Source organism: Callithrix jacchus, chromosome 5 (genome assembly GCF_049354715.1).
Source record: "Callithrix jacchus isolate 240 chromosome 5, calJac240_pri, whole genome shotgun sequence".
NCBI classification, from domain to species: Eukaryota; Metazoa; Chordata; class Mammalia; order Primates; family Cebidae; genus Callithrix; species Callithrix jacchus.
The window spans coordinates 10072449-10095345 of NC_133506.1; the positions used below are offsets into that span (position 1 = coordinate 10072449).

Consider the following 22897-nt stretch of genomic DNA (forward strand, 5'->3'; position numbering starts at 1 on the left):
GAAAGGCTGAGTAAGCATCTGCCAGCTTTACAAAACAGGAATGTTTCCCCCAAAAGCCTGGTGAGCCATCTCTTTGAAATGTAAGCAATGAAGAAGATAGTGCCCTTATCTCCCTGTCACCTTGTAACTTTAGCTTAAATGCCTACCTTCAAACTGGTAACCGCCGGCTTGTCGTAGATAAAAGTTGTATTTTTTTCTTTTTGAGAAAGGCAATTAACTAGTATAGGTGGCTACCCCAATTACCAGGTGCATTTAGAATGAACTATGAAAAATTGTACAGCAAACAATTTCAAATCCTCTTACATGAGGGCAAATTACTCTTAATTTTGAGGACATGTTTGTAATAGATTGTATCTTCTCAACTAGATAAAAAGTGAGATCTCTTTCTGTCTTTGGCATCTGATTAGCAGATTGTCTATGATGTGCTTCACAGTCCGGTTTAATATTATTTGATAATAAAACTGTTCTCTTTCTTTTCTGCATTTGCGAATGGGATTTTCTGGGTTAGCCGGAGATTTTGTTTTTATTTTCTCCAACACCTCTTTCCATCCTCTTATTTCTTTTCACCTTCCCAGCATCAGCCTTCTGAGATTTCTCTGTTCTTCAGTACTCAAGAGATAGAGAACATGGACCCAAGGCAGCCAGAAGATAGACATTTCTTGATATTCTGACCTGGCTTTCACAGAAAGGACCAATTGCCTTCTCTTGTCTTGGAGGCTGCCATGTTAATACTGGGCAGAATCTGTTACTGAAACACCAGGGGTTGGATCTAGGTCCTGCTGCTTGCCAATCAGAAAGCCAATCACTGAGACAATGACTATTGCAAGGGAAGAAGGCTTTAATTGAGTACTGCAGCCAAGTAGATGGGAGATCAGTCTCACATCCATCTCCCTGACTGGCCAAAATCAGGCGTTTGTATAGCAGGGAAGAATTGTAACTTTGTGTGGGAAAACAGAAATTAGGAAGAGGAGTTGGAATAGGTGATTGGTTAGGCAATCATGACTAATGAGGAGTCTGGGTTCTCATTGTCCAGATGCAATGATCTGCCAAGTTGCAGCTCCTTGATACTATCTGGGAGGCCTGAAGGATGAACCCATTTCTTTTCTCTCCTTTTCCTTTTCTTTCTTTCTTTTTTTTTTTTTTTTTTTTTTTTTTTTTTTTTTTTTTTGACAGAGTCTTGCTCTGTCACCCAGGCTGCAGTACAGTGGCATGATCATCACTCACTATCTTACTGTGGCAGTGATCAACCTCCTGGGCTCAAGTGAGATCTCACCCCAAGGTAGTTGGGACTACAGGCGCACGCCTGGCAAATTTTTTATTTTTTGTAGAGATGGGGTTTTACCTTGTTTCCCAGGCTGGTCTTAAATTCCTAGGCTCAGGTGATTCTCCCACCTCAGCTTCCCAAAGTGCTAGGATTATAAGCATGAGCCACCACACCTGGCCTGGAAAGATTAATTTATATTTAATCAAAAAAATAATAAACATCAGTTCTGTGGGACAATTGGGCCAGTTTCAAATCCATCCCTTGATCTGGAGCCCTCCCTTTGCATCCCTCTCTGCTCCATGTGACTGTTATTTATCATGTGAATAAAATCTATGGGACAGTTAAAAATACCAGGACAGAGGTGACATCAATGGGAAATCTCTGTCCCTTCTGTTTAATTTTGCTATGGACCTAAAATTCCTCTAAAAATGAAGTCTATTCATAAAAGGGCAAAATTAGGAAAATTTTGCAAAGTTTTTACTTGCCCCTTACCCTGCTTTCCTCCCTGGCTCTTCAGCAGTCTCAAAGCCTACATTCACAGCAAAGATGCAATTATGACAGACCCACAGCTAACATCAGAAAACTGAAAACTTTTCCCTTAAGGTCAGTGACAAGACAAGGATGCCACTTCTCTTCAACATTGTACTGGAAGGTCTCTTTACAGCAATTAGACAAGAAAAAGAAAAGCCATTCAAATGGGAAAAGAAGAAGTAAAATTATCTCTATTCATAGATTATGTGATCTTGTATATAGTAAACCCTACATTTCTATAACAACGATTTGAAAATAAGAAAATTGTTCCATTTGCAACAGCATCAAAAAGAATAACATTTGGAATAAATTTAACCAAGAAGGCACAAGACTTGTACACTGAAAATTACAAATCATTGCTGAAAGAAATTGTATAAGCTCCAAATAAATGAAACTACATACTGTGTTCATGGGTTGGGAGACTTAATATTGTTAAGATGGCACTACTTCTCAGAGCAATCTACAGATTCAATGCTATCCCTGTCAAAATTCCAGTGGCTTTTTGCAGAAATGGAAAAGTTGATCCTAAAGTTCATATGAAATTTTAAGGGACCCAGAATAGCCAAAACAATTTTGAAAAAAGAACAAAGTTGGAGGACTCACTCTTCTTAATTTTAAAACTTAATACAAAGCTTTAGTAATTAAAACAGTGTGGTACCACCATAAGGGTAGACATAGACCAATGGATAGGATTGAAAGTCTAGAAGTAAAACCATACAGAAATGGTCAATTGCTTTTCAACAAGGAATTTAATGGGGAAAGAATGGCCTTTTCAATAAATGGTGCTGGAACAACTGGATAACCACAAGTAAAAGAATGAAGTTGGACCTCTACCTCCAACTATACACAAAAATTAACTGAAAGTTGATAAAGATCTAAATGTAAAAGCTAAAACTCTTAGAAGAAACCATAGGGGTTAATTTTCATTACGTTGCATCTGAAAAATTGTTTCTTAGATATGACACCAAAAGCAGAAGCAACAAATGGAAAAATACATTGGGCCAGTCTCAGTGGCTCACACCTATAATCCCAGCACTTTGGGAGGCAAGGCAGGAGGATCATTTGAGCTCTGGAGGTCAAGACCAGACTGGGCAACATAGACTCCTTCTCTACAAAAAAAAAAAAAAAAAAAAATCCCCCAAAAAATAGCTGGGCGTGGTAACAGGCACCTGTAGTCCCAGCTACTTGGGAGCCTGAGGTGGGAAGATAACTTGAGCCTGGGAGTTTCAGACTGCAGTAAGCCATGATTGTACCACTGCACTCCAGCCTAGATGACAGAATGAGACCCTGTCTCAAAAAAGAAAAAGAAATTGGAATTTAGCAAAATGTAAAACTTTGTGCACCAAAGGATACTACTGGAAGAGTGACAAGACAACCCGGAAGAATGAGAGAAAATATTTGCAAATCATATTGGCCTAGTGTCCAGATAATATTGGCCTACTGTCCAGATAATGGCCTAGTGACCAGAATATATTAAGATGTCTTATGCCTCAATAACAAAAAGACTAACAACCCAATATTAAAATGGGCAAAGGACTCAAATAAACATTTCTTCAAAGAGATAACTGCATACAAAACAGCCATCAAGAACACACACAAAAATGCTTAATATCACTAGTCATTAAAGAAGTGCAAACTAAAACTGTAATAAAACACCACACCCACTAGAATGGCTATAATAAAAATACTTTTTTAAAGGAAAATAACAACTGTTGGCAAATATGTGGAGAAATTAGAACCTTTATACCCTTGGGGAAATCCACTTTGCAGTTCCTCAATAAGTTAAACATAGAATTACCATTTGGCCCAGCATTTCCACTCCAGGCTATATGCCCCAAAGAATTGCAAACAGGTGTTCAAAGAAAAACTTGTGTAAAATGTTTACATCAGCACTATTCAGAATAGCTGAAAGGTGGAAACAATCCAAATGTTCATCAGTTGGTGAATGGATAAGCAAAATATGGTAAATCCATACAATCAAATATTATTCAGTGATAAAAAGGAATGAAGTATGGATAAATGGTGTAACATGGATGAACCTTGAAAACCTGCTAAGTGAAAGAAACCAGACACAAAAGACCACATACTGTATCATTTCACTTATATGAATTTATATCTCCAGAATAGGTAGATCCATGGAGACAGAAAGTAGATTAGTAGCAGGGTCTAATGGGAAGGTGAAATGCAAAATGACCACTTAATGGGCACGGGATTTCCTTTTGGGGTGATAAAAATGTTCTGGAATTGCTATAATGGGATGTCTTGATTGGAGAATCACATAAAAGGAAAAAGAAATTTAAAAATTAGAAAATAAATACAAAGGAAAAAAATATTCTGGAGTTAGATAATGGTGATGTTGGGCAATACTGTGAATGCACTAAATGCCTCTGTGCAACTTAAAATGGTTAAGTGTTAAATTTCTTCCTTGTGTTGGAATGAACTGAGCTAGTAGAAGTAATACTTACATGAGCTAAAAGCCGAGGAACACAAACTTGCCTCAAGTGCCCTTTTCTTCTGCAAGTAAGACCAAATTAAATGTAGCTCGGGAGCATTTGTGAAAATGAGCTTGAATCGCCTGTGTTCTCAAAAGAATCTTCAAAAGGATTCTGAAGTACTTAAGATGTTCACAACTTCAAAGATCTTAGAAATTCTCTTATTGGGAGTTGTAAGCAATTATAGTGAATCAAAGCAGTATTTGTGTAAATAACCATACAAGTTCTCAAAGAACCCTCTTGTTGCTAGTCAAATTAAAATAAGATGAATCCAGCCAGTATTTGTATAAATAAGCAGTCTAATTTAAAGAAGCTCAATATTATATTTTTTTAAATATATATTTTTTAAACTAATACTATGCGTTTAGTGAATTAGAAGCCAAAGCTGGCCAGGCATGGTGGCTCACGTCTGTAGTTACAGCATTTTGGGAGGCCAAGGCAGGCAGATCACTTGAAGTCAGGGGTTCAAGACCAGCCTGGCCAATATGGTGAAACCCCATCTCTACTAAGAATATTAATACAAAAAACTAGCTGAACTTGGTGGCATGTGCCTGCTGTCCCAGCTAGTCAGGAGGCTGAGGCATGAGAATTGCTTGAACCAGGGAGGTAGAGGTTGCAGTGAGCTAAGTGAGCTGAGATCGTGCCACTGCACTCCAGCCTGGGTGATACAGTGAGACACTCTCTCAAAAAAAAAAAAAAAAAAGAAGAAGCCAAATCCAAAAAAGGAAAAAAAAAAAAAAAAAGAAAGACTTTCTACTCAATTTATTGCCGATTAGAATACGTTGATATTAATGTAAACTTTAAACAAACCAGGTGAGAAATATACTTTCATCTGACTTTCTTATTTGTCAGAGCTATTTATGATATTTGTGAAAAGGAGTTCTGAATCCCATATTGGTTTTTCTTTTTTAACCTCAATATATTCTCACATTAAAAAAAAAAAAGAATCCCATATTGTTCTTAATAAATTTACATATGTAGTCAAAAGCATTCAAAATATGTACTGATACATGGAGGAATTACAGTGACTAAGCAGGATTTGTGAAATCAGCTCAGAATTGTTCTTCAGGGAATCTTCAAAAATATTCCAGAAGTATTCTAAAGTACTCCAACTCTAACTTCTTCGAACTGCTACTGCTAACTAGATAACTTGTGAAAATTTGAGACACATGTGTGTCCTGGAGCTTTTCTTTTACTTACTCTAGTTATTCTAATTATATCGAGTTACCTAGTTAGTCTCAGTTATCTTGTTACCTTTGCTTATCAATAGTTCTCACTAGTTATATGAACAAGAAATAAGCTCTAGTTAACAGGAATGTATAGTTGAGGTTCTTTGCTTAATCTTTACCGTTGACTTTGACCTTGGGCATGAACTTCAACCTTAGACTGTGAGGGTCAATGTGAGGGTTAGAGACAGGCTCAGGTGATGGTACCAGAGTGGGTATCACACAGATCCATATCTGCATCTTGAGGAGGATTGGAGTAAGGGTGAGTGTCAGGTTGTGATTTCGGCTAAAGGTGGGGGCTTATTCTCTGGAGTCAAATGGGGACTCAGCATTGGGAAGGATACAGTGGACTTTTTATCTTCTGGAAACAGAAGTAGGTCTGTAGCCTTTAGAGAGAGAGGTGGGTATATGGTAGAGACTTAGCCTTTGGATGGAGAAGTAGAATCTTAGTCTTTGGTGTAGGAAATGGGGAGCTTTGGTATGGGAAGTGGGGATTTAGCCTCTGAAATGGGAAATGGGGGCTTGGCCTCTGAAGCTGAAAATCTCGACTCAGCTTCCAGAAGGAAAAGCTGGGACATGGTGGGTGGTTAAGATCAAAGCCAGTTCCACAAAGAAGGGCTTTTGTGCCAGTCTGGAGGAGCTCCCTCTAGTGGGTGAGGGAAGCAGGACACTTTGAGATGAATGCATTTCTCAGCTTGTTTGCACATGTAAAGTTTACAAAGCATTTAAGAAGTGTGTAAGGTTTAAAATGAATAAGTTATTTTGAGCTCGATTTCACATAAACTCTTAGATATACTCTAAGTTACTGTAAGAAGGTTCTTTTGAGAATGCTTGAGTCTGCAGTTGTTTTAATATCAACTGTTACATGTGAATTATCTCTAAGGACCATTAAAAGTGTGGTTTAGGCCAGGCGCTGTGGCTAACGCCTGTAATCCCGGCACTTTGGGAGGCCGAGGCAGGCAGATCACCTGAGGTTAGGAGTTCAAGACCAGCCTGACCAACATGGAGAAACCCAGTCTCTACTAAAAATAAGACATTACGGTGGCTCACGCCTGTAATCCCAGCACTTTGGGAGGCCGAGGCGGGTGGATCACGAGGTCAAGAGATCAAGACCATCTTGGTCAACATGGTGAAACCCTGTCTCTACTAAGAATACAAAAAATTAGCTGGGCATGGTGGCACGTGCCTGTAATCCTAGCTACTCAGGAGGCTGAGGCAGGAGAATTGCCTGAACCCAGGAGGCAGAGGTTGCGGTGAGCCGAGATGGCGCCATTGCACTCCAGCCTGGGTAACAAGAGCGAAACTCCGTCTCAAAAAAAAAAAAAAAAAAATTTCTTTGCCAGGCATGGTGGCTTACGCCTGTAATCCCAGCACTTTGGGAGGCTGAGGTGGGTGGATCACCCAAGGTCAGGCGTTCGAGACAAGCCTGACCAACATGGAGAAACCCCATCTCTACTAAAATACAAAAGAATTAGCCAGGTGTGGTGGTGCATGCCTGTAATCCTAGCTACTTGGGAGGCTGAGGCAGGAGAATCACTTGAACCTGGGAAGCGGAGGTTGCAGTGAGCCGAGATCACGCCATTGCACTCCAGCCTGGGCAATAAGAGTGAAACTCCATCTTAAAATAAATAAATAATAAATAAATAAAAGTGTGGTTTAAAATGAATGAGTAATTTGGAGCTTGATTTTACCTATAATACTTAGTATTGACTACATTGAGTCTAATTTCACATAACAAGTTAGATGAAGGACATATTCCTTAATACTGTTAGATTTATCTAAATTGGTTCTAACTCATTTTGTTTACTTTCTCAGCACTAGAAGTTTCCTTAGAGGGAAATCTCTGATTCTCAGCTTGTTTGCAAACACTCTACTTGTTTGGAAACATACACTTTTGTTTCAACATAATGTACTTTGGAGTTACTGTAGATGTGATATGACACTTTTTATTTAACCTACTTAATTTGTTCCAAGTTGCACTTAGATGATACTTTTCAGGTAACCATGTTTCTTTTTTTTTTTGAGATGGAGTTTCGCTCTTGTCCAGGCTGGAGTGCAATGGCGTGACCTCTGTCTCCTGGGGTCAAGCAATCATCCTGCCCTTCAAGCAGCTGGGGTTACATGTGTACACCACCACACCTGGCTAATTTTGTATTTTTTTTTTTTACTACAGATGGGGTTTCACCATGTTGGTCAGGCCTTCCACAATGCTAGGATTACAGGCATGAGCCACCGAGCCCAGCCAAGGTGACTGTGTTTCTGAACTTGTTTGCATAAGTGCAATTTACACAGCACTTACAAAGCTCTTACAATTTATTTTAAATGCATGCTTTTGAGTTTGTTTTCACATAGATGTCATTTGTCCTAATTTACCATATGAAGTTGAGTTTGGGAATACTTCTTAGATTTGTCTTCATTTTTCCAAACCTACAAAAAGATCATTGGAGATGAGTCTGAGCCAGTTTGTTTGTCTTTCTGAGCTAATGTGCTCTAGTTCATAATAAGTCAATCTAGCTCAGTTTCAATTTTAACATAAACTGCTTAATTACATTTATATTTACTCCAACTTATAATAAAAAGTTACTTTTAAGATCAAAGTGTAAGATCAGGCATGGTGGCTCACGCCAGTAATCCCAATATTTTGGGAGGCTGAGACAGGCAGATAGCTTGAGCTCAGGAGTTTGAAACTAGCCTGGGCAACATGGCGAAACCCTATCTCTACAAAAGGTACAAAAAAAATTAGCCGGGTATAGTAGCTTGTGCCTGTGGACCCAGCTACTTGGGAGGCTGAGGTGGGAGGATTACATGGGAGGCAGAGGCTGTGGCAGCAGCATTTGATTCAGAGCCACTCCATCTTGAATAGGGGCTGGGTAAAATAAGGCTGAGACCCACTGGGCTGCATTCCCAGGAGGTTAGTCATTCTAAGTCACAGGATGAGACAGGAGGTCAGCACAAGATACAGGTCACAAAGACTTTGCTTATAAAGCAGGATGTGGTAAAGAAGCTGGCCAAAACCAAAATGGTGATGAAAATGACCTCTGGTCGTCCTCCTCATTATACACTAATTATAATGCATTAGCATGCTAAAAGATTCTCACACCAGTGCCATGACAGTTTACAGATGCCATGGCAATGTCAGAAAGTTACCCTCTGTGGTCTAAAAGGGGGAGGAACCCTCAGTTCCGGGAATTTCCCACCCCTTTTCCAGAACACTCATCAATAATCCACCCCTTGTTTAGCACATAATCAAGATATAACTGTAAGTACACTCAGTTGAGCAGCCCATACAACTGCTCTGCCTGTGCAGTGGCCATTCTTTTATTCCTTAATTTTCTTAATAAACTTGCCTTCACATTATGGACTCGCAGGGAATTCTTTCTTTCTCACACACGATCCAAGAACCCTCTCTTGGAGTGTGGATGGGACACCTTTCTGGTAATAGTTGCAGTGGGCTGACATTGTGTCACTGTACTCCAGCCTGGGTCTAAAAAAAAAAAAACATTGAAGTGGGTGATTCTGAGCCTCTTTTAAAATACTGCTTAGGCCAGGTGGGGCAGCTCATGCCCATAATCCCAGCACTTTGGGAGGCCTAGGCAGGAGGATCCCTTGAGCCCAGGAGTTCAAGACCAGAATGGGCAGCATAGTAAGACCTGTCTCTCTACAAAATAGAAAAATTAACTGAGCATGGTAGCATGCACCTGTGCTCCTAGCTACCTGGGAGGCTTAGGATCTGCTTGAGTCAGGGAGCTCGAAGCTGCAGTGAGCCAGGATCATACCACTGCTCTCCAGCCTGGGGGACAAAGGGAGACCCTCCCTCAAAGAAAGAGACAGATAAATTATACTGCTTAAATTCATCTAAAGTCACTCTCACAAATTCTTACCCTGGCAGAGAATGTGTCATTTTGAGGTTGCTTTCACATATACCTACTAGTGTCCACTAGGTAGGTCCCCAGTTCCCATCGTGAGGCTGGGTTTCGCGTTCTGGTCCCAGGCTGCGCCCTCCCCGCCCCCCGCGTCATGCCATTGCCTGCCTCTGCGGCAAATCGCAGGTTTTGCCGCAGTGCCAAGTCCCAACTTGGCCAACAGGGGGCGCCCGACCGAACCTCCAGGACCTAGAAGGGCAGGCTTCCAGGCCCAATTCCTTGGTTGCGCGCTCACTCCCCTATGGTAGCTTGGGAAAGTCAGGTTCTGAGGCCACTGAAGCTGAAAGTGGGACTTCGCTTTTGGGCGACAAGTAGGCACTTAGCCTCCGCGAGTTGGCGGGTGGGGAGGGAACGGGGACTCGGCGTCTGGCAGCCTGGGTCGGCGCTATGGCGACAAATTGGGACTCATTCCCCTGAGCTTGAGGTGGGGGGCTTAGCCTCTGGGGGACGGGTGGGGACGCGGCCTCCGGTGGTGTAGACCGTCAGAGTCTCAGAGTGGAAGGCGTGTTAGACCTAGGATCAAAAATACCAGATTCCTTTTCTGGAGTGAAAACTGCGAGATTGGCCTCTGGAGGAAACCACAGGGCTGAGCCCCTCGGGGAGAGGAGGGGACTAAGCCTCAGGAGCGGGAACCCTCTGGAGAAAGGCCTCTAGTGGGACCTTGGCCTCTGAGCCCCGCGGAAGATCGGGGGCCAGCGGGCAAGGTGGCTCACGCCTGTGATCCCAGGACTTTGGGAGGCAGAGGCGAGAGGATCAGTTGAGGTAAGGAGTTTGAGTCCAGCCTGGATGACAGAGCGAGACCCTGGCTCAAAATAAAAATAAGAGGAAAGGGCTGCACGGCGTGGGTGGGGGGGAGGGGGGCGGTGGGAGGGGCGGGCCTGCTGCAGTTCCGGGGTAGGCGTCCGGGCTTCCGGTCGTCCCCCGCACCTGGCTTCCTTCCTGGAAGGCCTCCACACCCTCTGCAAAGGCCCCTTGGATTCCCCCGGAGAGGCCCGCAGCTCTCGCCCACGCGCAACCAAGGAATTGGGCCTGGAAGCCTGCCCTTCTAGGTCCTGGAGGTTCGGTCGGGCGCCCCCTGTTGGCCAAGTTGGGACTTGGCACTGCGGCAAAACCTGCGATTTGCCGCAGAGGCAGGCAATGGCATGACGCGGGGGGGAGGGCGCAGCCTGGGCAGAACGCGAAACCCAGCCTCACGATGGGAACTGGGGACCTACCTAGTGGACACTAGTAGGTATATGTGAAAGCAACCTCAAAATGACACAATCTCTGCCAGGGTAAGAATTTGTGAGAGTGACTTTAGATGAATTTAAGCAGTATAATTTATCTGTCTCTTTCTTTGAGGGAGGGTCTCCCTTTGTCCCCCAGGCTGGAGAGCAGTGGTATGATCCTGGCTCACTGCAGCTTCGAGCTCCCTGACTCAAGCAGATCCTAAGCCTCCCAAGTAGCTAGGAGCACAGGTGCATGCTACCATGCTCAGTTAAGTTTTTTATTTTGTAGAGAGACAGGTCTTACTATGCTGCCCATTCTGGTCTTGAACTCCTGGGCTCAAAGGATCCTCCTGCCTAGGCTTCTCAAAGTGCTGGGATTATGGGCATGAGCTGCCCCACCTGGCCTAAGCAGTATTTTAAAAGAGGCTCAGAATCACCCACTTCAATTTTTTTTTTTTTAGACCCAGGCTGGAGTACAGTGACACAATGTCAGCTCACTGCAACTATTACCAGAAAGGTGTCCCATCCACACTCCAAGAGAGGGTTCTTGGATCGTGTGTGAGAAAGAAAGAATTCCCTGCGAGTCCATAATGTGAAGGCAAGTTTATTAAGAAAATTAAGGAATAAAAGAATGGCCACTGCACAGGCAGAGCAGTTGTATGGGCTGCTCAACTGAGTGTACTTACAGTTATTTCTTGATTATGTGCTAAACAAGGGGTGGATTATTGATGAGTGTTCTGGAAAAGGGGTGGGAAATTCCCAGAACTGAGGGTTCCTCCCCCTTTTAGACCACAGAGGGTAACTTTCTGACATTGCCATGGCATCTGTAAACTGTCATGGAGCCGGTGGGAGCATCTTCCATAGGGAGGTGAGCATCTGGCATCCAGAGCCCCTGGCCCTCCACACAGTCCTGAGGCCTCTGGGGAGCCAGAGGTGGGGGAAAGGGTTCCAGGACCGCAGGGGCAATGAAGCCCCAAACCCTGAGCCACTCCTCTTACTTCTGGCCTTAAAGGGACTCGCGCACATGTGGCCGAGAACATTTACCAGAAAGGTGTTACTGTTGCTGGAAAGGGGTCCTGATCTAGACCCCAAGAGAGAGTTATTGGACCTCGGGCAAAATTCTGGACAATTCCATAAAGTAAAGTGAAAGCAAGTTTATTAAGAAAGCAAAGGAATAAAGAATGGCTACTCCAGAGGCAGAGCAGCAGCCTGGGCCACTCAACTGATTATAGTTGAGGGCTGGATTATTCATGAGTTTTCCACGAAAGGGGTGGGCAGTTCCCAGAACCGAGGGTTCCTCCCCTTTTAGACCATATAGGGTAACTTCTGGACATTACCATGGCATTTGTGAACTATAACGCTGCTAAAAAAAAAAAAAAAAAAAAAAAAAAGATACTTTTAGCATGCTAAAATATTGTAATAAGCATATAAGGAGCAGTGAGGACAACCAGAGGTCACTTAACTGGCCATCTTGCTTTTGGTGGGTTTTGGCTGGCTTCTTTATGGCATGCTGTTTTATCAGCAAGGTGTGTTTGTTTGTTTTTGAGACTGGAGCTGTCACTCAGGCTGGAATGCAGTGGCATGATCTTGGCTCACTGTAACCTCCACATCCTGGGTTCAAGCAGTTCTCATGCCTGAGCCTCCCAAGTAGGTGGGACTACAGGTGCACCTCCACACCAGATTAATTTTTGTATTTTTAGTAGAGATGGGGTTTCACCATGTTGCCAGCCTGGTTCAAACTCCTGACCTCAGGTGATCTCCCCACCTTGGCCTCCCAAAATGCTGAGATTACAGGCATGAGCCACCATGCTGGGCTCAGCAATGTCTTTCTGACTCATACCTTGTACCTACCTCCTATCTCATTTTGTGACTTAGAATGCCTAACCTCCTGGGAACAAAACCAGTAGATCTTAGCCTTATTTTGCCCAGCTTCTATTCAACATGGAGTTGCTCTGGTTCAAACACCTCTGACATTACCAAAAAGGAAAATGTAAACTATAATCACAGTCAGCACCAAATTAGAAAAACTTAGTGAAACAGTCACCTGTGAAAACCAGAGACAGATGTATGAATATACTAAAAAACCAGAGAGTTGTGCACTTTAAAAGGGTAAATTTTGTAGTATGGTCATTATGCCTCCATGAAGCTGTTTCTAAACAAACAAACAAAAAAGACTAGTTAGACCCCAGGTTTTTCTACTTCTTTCCCACTTCTGCAGATTCAGTGTTGGCTCTCTAAGAGGCTGAGATGGTGGAAAGCTCTGGTCTGAGGGGTTGTATACATGGCCAAGGCCAAGATGAGAAACCCTATGAAAACAAGAGAACCGAGTGAAAATTCGCCTCCTGAAGAGCAGAACTCCAAGCTGCCTTCTCTTCCTCAACTCCCCAAACACTGGCAATCAAGCTGTATTCTCTGGGAAAATGGGAAGATTTTTCTCTGGGAATTCTGCCCTGCCCAGAAGAAAAGGCCCATAAACACTGGGAGTGGGTGTCTCTTATCCCTACCTCATCACCCTACAGCAGTCGGTCTTAAACTTGAGGGACACCCTCCCACCTCCAACCTGGTCTTCTCTTGGTACATTTAACAGAGCCTGGAGTTGCTGTGGGTTGTCTCACCTGGTAGGAGGTGGGTGTTACAGGTATCTATCACACAGAGGCCAACGATGCTGCTAAACATCTTACAACTCAAAAGACAGTTTCACACAATGAAGAATTAGCTGGTCCAAAATGTCACTAATGCTGAGATTGAGAAACACTGTCCTAAAGTGAGGCCCACCCATCAGCAAGGCCTACGCACATGCAGAATGCTTCCACATAGCCTTTCAGCACCTCACAATGAAATATCAGCAGATAGCCAAGCGCCTCCCAACAATAAAACAAAGATCAAAAGAGTGATGACTTAAAAGATTTTGCCGAAGTGACAGATCAATGTTGTCCCTGACACATGCATCTCAGTGGTGAAGTCTCCCTGCATCCATTCCTGCTCCCTTTGCCAAGGTCAAAGCCCACTGAGCAGCCATCCAACCACAGGACTACAACAGGGGGACTCTCCGGCTCAGTGGAGGTCTTCTCCACTCCAAACTGTATGCATGAATACTCTGACATTCTAGGATATCAGATGAGCTGAGTCTTGCTAGGGAGAGTGAGCTCTAGAAACAAAGTAGTAGTTAGAATTCAAAACATCCAAGGAGAGGGGTTAGGGAGGTGTTTCCTATGGCAGAAGTGGCTGAGAAACTTCAAGCAATTAAGTTGCCTGCCCTGCGCTCTGCTACTGCTACACCAGCTTGTCTCCAAAGGATTGGTGATGAGCGACTGCACGTCATAGCCTGGCTTTGTGCTGCTCTGTGGAATAGAGAAGAAGCCCTAGAGCCCAGGAGGGTAGAGAGAACACAGACAAGGCTGGAGATGGAGCAGCTGACAAGGCGAGGGCCACATCTCTACCACTATGTGGCCATAGGGCATACCTTCATGAGGCAGTGAAGTAAGGAGCTTTGTAGCAGGTGTATTGTGGAGCAGAAGAAAGGGGCAGGCTCGTTCATGCCCTGGCAAAAGTGGGGCCCAGACTCACTGAGGCTGGGAGCAAAGTGATGGTGAGGAGGAATCCCACAGGGGTCTCTCCTAACTCTTCAGGGCTTTGGGTGTTCTGGTTATGGCCGTATTATCTCACTCAGTCCCCAAAGGGCTCTTGCAGTTGTTGCAGCAGAATTAACTCCACCCGGCAGGTGGGAAAAAAAGGAGGCAGAGAAAGCTTCAATAACTTGCTTATGGTAGTGTGGGATGAAGAGGGGCTTGTCACCTGTCTGATTCCAGCTGACACTAAATAATGAAGTTTGACTGTATTTGTTTAACACTTGTGCTTTGAGGAGCATTACAGTTGTTCCTTGTCCTTATACCGTGTGGGCAGAAATAACAGAGCCCCTGAATCTAGGCTCCCTACTTTCTTTCCCTCACTCTACCTCCTGGGATGGTGGGGGAGAAGCAGACAAATAAAAAACCATGACCCATAGTCACGAGCTGGCTGCAGTTTTCCCTGTGGGCCGTGTAGAACGTGCCTCTCAGTCTGTCTGGCTTATATCTGGCAGTAATCATCCCCTGCCCTGGGAGTAATGGGGGATGCCCTCAGGTCCCAGATACCTGGATCTGGGCCCAACTTCCTTCTTAAGAGTCTGAGATGGCAGAGACAACCTCAGCAGGTTGAGGCAAGGGTTTCATGAACTCTTGGCCTCAAATGAGCTGCCCACCTCCGACTCCCAAAGGTAAGAGATTACAGGCGTGAGCCACCACACTTGGCCCACTTTTTAATTTTTTTTTAAGAGATGAGTCTCACCATGTTGCCCAGGCTGATCTTGAACTCTTCAGCTTACGTGATCCTTATGCCTCAGCCTCCCAAAGTGCTGGGATTACAGTTGTGAGCCACCACCCACAGCCCAAAAGATAAAATTCTTAAGGATTTCAGCCAGGCACCATGGACCCTGAGTTTAAGGGTCCTTGAAAACAGGACCCTTCTGCCTCACCTTCAGTGCTGACTGAGAAAGGTCAAGGAACCAAGACTCTGAGTAAACAAGCTTAGCAGCACTGTTCATGTTACACAGTCCAAAGCTTTCAGGGACACACTGCTACCATCCAGATCCCTATGGCCTATCTCCCACCCTGTGCCACATCCTCAGCACTGCGCTCATTGGTGTGGGTGCGTAGGTGGAGGGCAGCATCCTTGAGATAGCACCAGCTCACGTTATCCAGCTAGGGTGTTAGCTGGCGTAACTGGATCCTCTCCATTGTGCCGGTTTACAACGTTCTATGAGCAACACTGGATGTTTTGTAAGCAGATACCCACAGCTAATTATAAATATATGTATATACTTCTAATTGGAGAGACAAATTAACAAGATGGCCCAAGAAGCTTCCCCAAACAGGAGGTCTGGGGACAAAAGCACCCCTGGATTTGAACGCCCTGCAACTTTTGGTGGAGATTGCACGTGTCATTTTTGTTGTTGTTATATTGGGCCTTGGGGTTTTATTTTCTCTGAGCAAACCATATCCATGAAAGAGAATTAGAACAGAACTCACCCCCCTTAGCACTAGCAACAGGAACGTTCACTATCCTGATAACATCAGAGCACAACACTCCGATATTGTTACTCTTCAGAATAATGTTTGAGTGGAATGTCCTGCAAATGTTACTCAAATAATATTAGCTAAAGTCTTGTATTAAGAACAATGAAGAAAAAGAAAAGGAATATTTCACAAAAAGTTAAAAGCACATTTTTGTGCCACTTTACAAACACATGTCAAGACCAGCATGGAGAAAAGGCAAATCTTGATGAGGCAAAACCCAAAGGCAGAGCAGAGAGGGAATCTTCCTGGAGGCTGGAATGCTCTGCTCAGACCCCAGACCCCACCTGGCAGTTTGTTAGGGTTATAGCTCTGCTAGGAAACATCATTGCAAGTCATGTTATAAAATGCTGGGTGGTCAGTGTGCCCAGGGCTCTGCCACACGTCCTGAGGTCAGCAGTCTTCATAGTTGTGCCCCAGGCAGAGGGGATAGTGGAAGCAAAGACAAAGAGAAGTCACATTAGCAGGTAGGAATGGCTGGACTGAAATAGAGAGGCAGATGGGGCCGGAGGCCATTGGAGCTCTCAAGGGCCTTGGATGGCACATTGGAGGGTCTGGGTTTTACCCCTAGGCCATAGAGTCCCAGTGAAGGGTTTCAAGTAGAGGAGAGATGAAGTCAGACCTCTGCTCTGGGTGCTGCCCTGGCTGCCATGCAAGAGAGAAACTGAAGGGCAGGGCCAATAGTCCAGTGCCCAGGTGGGAGGCAAACAGGGCCTTTGGGAAGGAGGATATGGTGCAATCCAGATTTTCCCAAGAGGTCAGAAGAGTGTAGGGAATAAAAGATTGGACTCCGAAGTAAGAACAGTCAACGAGGCTGAAGCCTGTCTCCAGGGACTGCTGGGACCCATCTTATCTCAGCCTCCATTTTTTCATCTGTAAAGAAAGACAGTAAGATAATCTGCCTCAAATGGTTGTGGTGATGATTCAATAAGTCATTTAAAGGGGTTGGCAAGTGTGTGGCAGAAAGGCGGTGACAGGTAACTGTCAGTTGTGGCTGCCTTGAAGGGTGGGTTTCCTGACTGTGCACCTGCCTGGCTGCTCATGGCTCCACACTCAGAAGGGCCCTGCACTTGGTCTAGTACTGTGCTGACACCATAGTGAAATTCTTTTTTTTTTTCTTTTGAGATGGAGTCTCGCTCTGTCACCCAGGCTGGAGTACAGTGGCACGATCATGACGCACTGCAGCCTCTGCCTTCCGGGTTCAAGCAATTCTTCTGCCTCAGCCTCCCGAATAGCTGGGACTACAGATGCACACTGCCATGCCCAGCTAATTTTTTGTATTTTTAGTAAAAATGGGGTTTCACCATGTTGGCCAGGACTGTCTTTATCACCTGACCTCGTGATCCAGCCATCTTGGCCTCCCAAAGTGCTGGGATTACAGGCATGAGCCACCGTGCCTGGCTGAATTTTTTTTCTTTTTCTTTGAGATGGAGTTTTGCTCTTGTTGCCCAGGCTGGAGTGCAATGGCACAACCTCAGCTCAATGCAACCTCCGCCTCCAGGGTTCAAGCGATTCTCCTGCCTCAGCTTCCTGAGTAGCTGGGATTACAGGCGGACGCCACCACACCCGGCTAAGTTTTATATATATATATATATTTTTTTTTTTTAGTAGAAACAGAGTTTGTCCATGTTGGTCAGGCTGATATATATATTTTTTTAGTAGAAACAGAGTTTCTCCATGTTGTTCAGGCTGGTCTTGAACTCCTGACCTCAGGTGATCCGCCCGCCTTGGCCTCCCAAAGTGCTGTCAGGAGTTTGAGACCACCAGCCTGACCAACATGGTGAATTTCCATCTCTACTGAAAACATAAAAATTAGCCAGACATGGTGGCACATGCCTGTAATCCCAGTTATTTGGGAGGGTGAGGCAGGAGAATTGCTTGAACCAATTTGGGAGGCAGAGGTTGCAGTGAGCTGAGATCATGCCGCTGCATTCCGGCCTGGGCAACAGAGTGAGACTCTGTCTCAAAACTAAAAAATCATTTTAAAAAATTAAAAATTAAGTCCAGGTGCAGTGGCTCACACCTGTAATCCCAGCACTTTGTGAGGCCAAGGTTGGTGGATCACTTGCAGTCAAGAGTTTGAGACCAGCCTGACCAACATGGTGAAACTCCATCTCTACTAAAAATACAAAATTAACCAGGAGTGATGGTACACGCCTGTAATCTTAGCTACTTGGGAGACTGAGGCAAGAGAATATCTTGAACCTGGGAGGCAGAGGTTGCAGTGAACTGAGATCATGCCATTGCACTCCGGTCTGGGTGACAGAGCAAAACTTCATTTCAAAAAAATATATATATAGCTGGCATAGTGGTTCTTGCCTGTGGTCCCAGCTCTGAGGCAAGAGGATCATTTGAGTCCAGTATGTTGAGGTTGCAGTGAATCATGAAAGAAGGAGGAGGAGGAGGGAGGGAGGGAGGAGGGGGAAGAGGAGGGGAGGAGGGGGAGGAGTAAGGAGAAGAAGGAGAAGGAGGGATAAGAAAGAAGGAAGAGGAAGAAGGAGGAGGAGGAGTCTGATGGGACAATGGGGTGTGTACACAAGCAGAGGAGACATGAACATATGCCACCCTATTTGCATGTCACATATATGATGCCCCGTGAGCACATAATTCCAGTGGGCCCACAATGCATGGGAGTTTAGCAAGACTCAAAGCCAGTACAAGGCTGGGGTGTTATATCTGTGGTTCAACATGTAGAAATGCTTCCAGTCCAGAGGGGCTACACTTCCCATTTAAACCAGAACTTACTTCAGATACTAAAAGGCAGTGGTGTTCTAAGAAGCATGACAACTTAGGAACCTTATCCTATCCTTTTTCATTGGAGTTACTTCCCTGGATTAGCCAACCACCTCAGCTGACAGTAATGACCCAGAAGAAAAGGAAAAGACAGAACAACCCATAATTCCTTTTCTTTTCAGTTTTTTACTCATCAGTAAGCCAAAGGCAGGAAACATTAGTAGAATGTGCACAAATCAAGACGTGAAGTAAAACCATTGTTTTTTTGTTTACTTGAGTGAGCTTTGTGCAGCATTTCTACAGTCCTGATAAGCCTGAAATCCTGCATGTATACGAGCTCTAACATACAAATTGTGTCATTTCAGTGATTCCACATAGGAGTCAGGTACTCTTATACTTGCATTGAAACCTGGCATTGCTGAATATACAGATGAATGGTGAGATGCATGTGAATAATTTAAAATTTTGAGTTTTCTCAGAATGACATTAAATAGCAGAAAGAAAGATTTTATATTTTAGTACCCTTAACTGTTTTTCTTGCTTTCTGAACAGGGGATGCCATATTTTCATTTTCCATTGGGCCCTGCAAATTATGTAGGGCTGCTCTGCTGCTTTTATTATTAATCCTCAGGGGCGAGTGAGTGAGGACTGGGGAAAAGGCAGTAGAATCCTAATAGTCATTAGAGGCTAGTGGGACAGGCATGTTATCGAACCTTTGCATTTGCTTCAGAGATATACCTTGGATTCTATGTCCAAGCAGATGGACCAGCCTAGGAGTGCTCAGGCCTGTCCACCCTCAAGGAAATCACAGCCCAGAAGTGACCTTCACAAAGGCACTTACAGATTTAAGGGTCAACCCAAGTCAAAGCCACATATCCCAACATCCAGGCCCAGGCTCAGTTGATCTGTCACAGACCTAGCCGGGAGACACAAGGGCTCCGCGTTTTTTTATTTCTCCATCTGACACATGGGGGTGACAACACTATCCTCACTGTGAAGAATAGAGAGGTTGGGGCAGAGTGCCCCGGGCAGGACCTAGCACAGAGCAGTGTGCAACAATATGCAAAGGGATAATAGTTTCAAGACATTGTTGTTTTCTTTTTCAGACTCCAATATGAGACCTTCTCCCTCTTCCCTGAATCTGTATTTATCTCAAGAAGCAAGGAATTGATCTAAGTGGTGTGCAAAGAAAAAAGCAAAATACTCTCTGTTCTCAGCATCTGACTTCCAAACTTGGATTTTGAACTCCATAGAAATAATTGTAGAAAGCAGGGTTTGTTGTGAGAGAGAAATCTGTAAATTCCTAGATCACTCCTTCAGACATCAAGGGCTAAACCCAGCCACCAGACAGCAAAAACACATCAGCCCCTGAGAACAGCCATCTCTATTTGATTTACTGATGAATCCCCAGAGCCAAGAACTGGCTTGACCCTAGTGGGTGCTCATTTTTATCTGTGAGAAGGAGAAAAGTGGTGTAATCCACAGTTAAGACAGTCAGGTACAAGGGAATCTGATAGTCCTATCTGGAGGGAATTTCGCTCTGAAGATGAAGCTGTTGTAGAAATCCTCCTCTGGTAACAGAGAACAAGAAGAGCAGGGCAAAGGGCTGCTGGGGGCCCTCACTCATCAGGGGAGAGGGCTCAGGGCACCCGCAGCAGCAGTTCCTGCTCTGGGCCAGGCCGTCCTGTGGCTGCACAGCTGCCCATGCTGCTCCTCACATGGATGGTGCCCCTGTCCTGGAATGGCCCTGGTGGGTAGAGGGATTTGCTGCTCCAGACCTGCAGCATGGACACCAGAGGATACGACTCATTTGCCACATGCCCCGGGGGCTGGGGAGGCACTGCAGGAACCAGCTGGGTCAGAGACCAAGATGAGGAACAAAGAGAAAAGCTTCAAAGCTTGAGATGAACTGCTGCATGTGCATTTTAGAGGTAGTTCTTTCGCCCCTTCCCTTCACTGAGGTTGCATGGGACAGGCACTCCTACTCCTGACCCCTGAAGAAGTACATGGGCATGATCAGAGGCTGGGTCTGTCCTTGATGCCCACAGGAGACTTGCCCTGGGGCAGGCTCTTGATTCTGTTGTGTCACAAAATCCTTTGGCATCCTGGTAAGGTCCATAGACCCCTTTTCATTTTTATTTATTTATTTGAGACAGTCTCACTCTGTCACCCAGGCTGGAGTGCAATGGCGCGATCTCAGCTCACTGCAACTTCTGCCTCCTGGGTCAAGCAATTCTCCTGCCTCAGCCTCCTGAGTGGCTGGGATTACAGACACATGCCACCACACCCAGATAATTTTTGTATTTTTAGTAGAGACAGGGTTTCACCATGTTGGCCAGACTGGTCTCTAACTCCTGAGCCCAGCTGATCCACCTGCCTTGGCCTCCCAAAGTGCTGGGATTACAGACGTGAGCCACCGCGCCCGGCCACAGACGTCTTTTCAGAACACAGACTTTAAATTCATAAAACACTAGGATTACAAAGGAAACCAGTGATCTTGAAGTAGGAATCAAAATCACTTTAAATATCTTTCATATAATGTCAATATATGCTTCCTAATTAAATAATTAGATCTCATGGCAGATCTCTATTACAATTTTTAAAAGTTGTAACAACATAAATGGTATTTGGAGACATTCCCAGTGGTTTAATTGGGGAATAAAATATCTGTGACTTTTGCTGGGACAAAAATCACATCTTTGCTTACATTCATGATTGAAGGAAATGCTAAATCTCACTTAAGGATAGGAAAAACAAAGATGTAATGTGTTCTCTGTCACGGTTCACAGACTCACAGAATTCCAACCACAACTCTGGGAGTTCCAGGGACTCCAGGTTAAGAACTCCACACTCTGAGACCTTGTGACCACCATTCAGAGGGTCCCTCTGACACTCTGGTGATGGTGTTCTTTTCTTTTTTCTTTTTTTTTTTGGAGGAGTCTCACATTGTTGCCCAGGCTGGAAAGCAATGGCACGATCTCGGCTCACTGCAACTTCCGCCTCCCGGGTTCAAGCAACTCTCCTGCCTCAGCCTCCCAAGTAGCTGGGATTACAAGCACCCACCACCACACCTGGCTAATTTTTGTATTTTTAGTAGAGATGGGGTTTCACCATCTTGGCCAAGCTGGTCTTGAACTCCTGACCTTGTAATCCACCTGGCCTCCCAAAGTGCTGGGATTACAGGTGTGAGCCAAGCACACCTGGCCTTGGTGATGATTTTCAAAACAGCCAAATCTGCCCTCCCTGAAGCCAGGGAAGAAAAGCTGTGGAGGGAGAGGGTGGGGACTGAGCGGGAACATTCATCTGTGTGGGCTCAGGACTCCTGCAGCAGGATCCACAGGGCAGGCTCCCAGGCCTGGCACACTGATTGATTCCAACACCCAGTGCCACTCCAGGGAATCTCCATTTTATGTTTTTAAAATTATTATTATTTTTTCTTTTTGTGCAGACGGGGTCTTGCTATGCTGCCCAGGCTGGTCTTGAACTCCTGGACTCAAGCAGTCCTCCTGCCTCTGCCTCCCTAAGTACTGAGATTACAGGTGTGAACCACCACCCGCCAGAATCTGCGTTTTAAACAGAAGCCCAGGAATAACTTAAACAAACATCCTAGCATTTCCCTGGTGCTTTGTCCCAGTCAGGGAACTCAAGATGGTGGGAAAGAGCAGTGGGATGCTCCTCACACCTCCTCTGGCTAGAGTGCCAGTGGCATCACTGCCAGGAGATGAGCCTGCAGCTCCTGGCCCCTCCAGGGCCCCTCATGTATAAGTAATGCCTGAAACGTGAGGCCATGATGCCTCTTTGCTGGGAAACCTGAGCAGAGGAGTGTGTGGCCGGATTGATGGGCCAGGAACTAGCCGCCTCCCTTCACCTCTCTCTCTCAAACTTCACCCACCTCCACATTCAATCTCAAACAAACCAAGAGGCCCTGGCTGCTGTCAGGTCTAGGAGGGGAGGCCGGCCACCATGATGGCAGGAAAGCAGCCCAGGCTGAAGACATGCCCCCAAGAGCACGCTGTGTGAGCCTGTGCGAGACCCCAGCAGCACTGCTGACCATGAGCCACCAGGTAAAGGGCCTGAAAGAGGAAGGTGAGTCCACGTCCTGATCCTCTTGTGGGCCCCCCACCCCACAGGTTCCTGGGCAGCAGCAGTGGATGGGGGAAGCAGATGTGTGGTCTTAAGAGACAGGGAGTGGCTCACATCTGTAATCCTAGCACTTTGGGAGGCCGAGGCCAGCAGATCATCAGGTCAGGAGATGGAGACCATCCTGGCTAACATGATGAAACCCCATCTCTACTAAAAATACCAAAAAAATAACCAGGTGTGGTAGTGTGTGCCTGTAGTCCCAGTTACTTAGGAGGCTGAGGCAGGAGAATTGCTTGAACCTGGAAAGCGGAGGTTGCAGTAAGCCA

The 22897-nt window shown here is 45.1% G+C and overlaps 1 protein-coding gene and 2 long non-coding RNA genes across 3 annotated transcripts in view; all 3 read left to right on the forward strand.

Annotated features, from left to right (window-relative positions):
• Nucleotides 1-9657: 9657 nt before the first annotated feature.
• Nucleotides 9658-15876, forward strand: LOC108591623 (uncharacterized). The gene is made up of 2 exons (XR_013535079.1): nucleotides 9658-10198; nucleotides 12863-15876. It is a non-coding gene; the product is annotated as an uncharacterized LOC108591623 (long non-coding RNA).
• On the forward strand, nucleotides 10353-11325 carry LOC118153543 (uncharacterized). Its single transcript, XR_013535081.1, has 2 exons — nucleotides 10353-10494; nucleotides 11106-11325. It is a non-coding gene; the product is annotated as an uncharacterized LOC118153543 (long non-coding RNA).
• Nucleotides 15877-22483: 6607 nt separating the features above from the next.
• The window catches only part of TMC2 (transmembrane channel like 2), an 80965-nt gene continuing 80551 nt past the window's right edge, over nucleotides 22484-22897 (forward strand). The window contains exon 1 of the mRNA XM_078370944.1: nucleotides 22484-22574. Coding sequence (XP_078227070.1) covers nucleotides 22484-22574 — 91 coding nt within the window. The remainder of the gene's footprint in view (nucleotides 22575-22897) is intronic.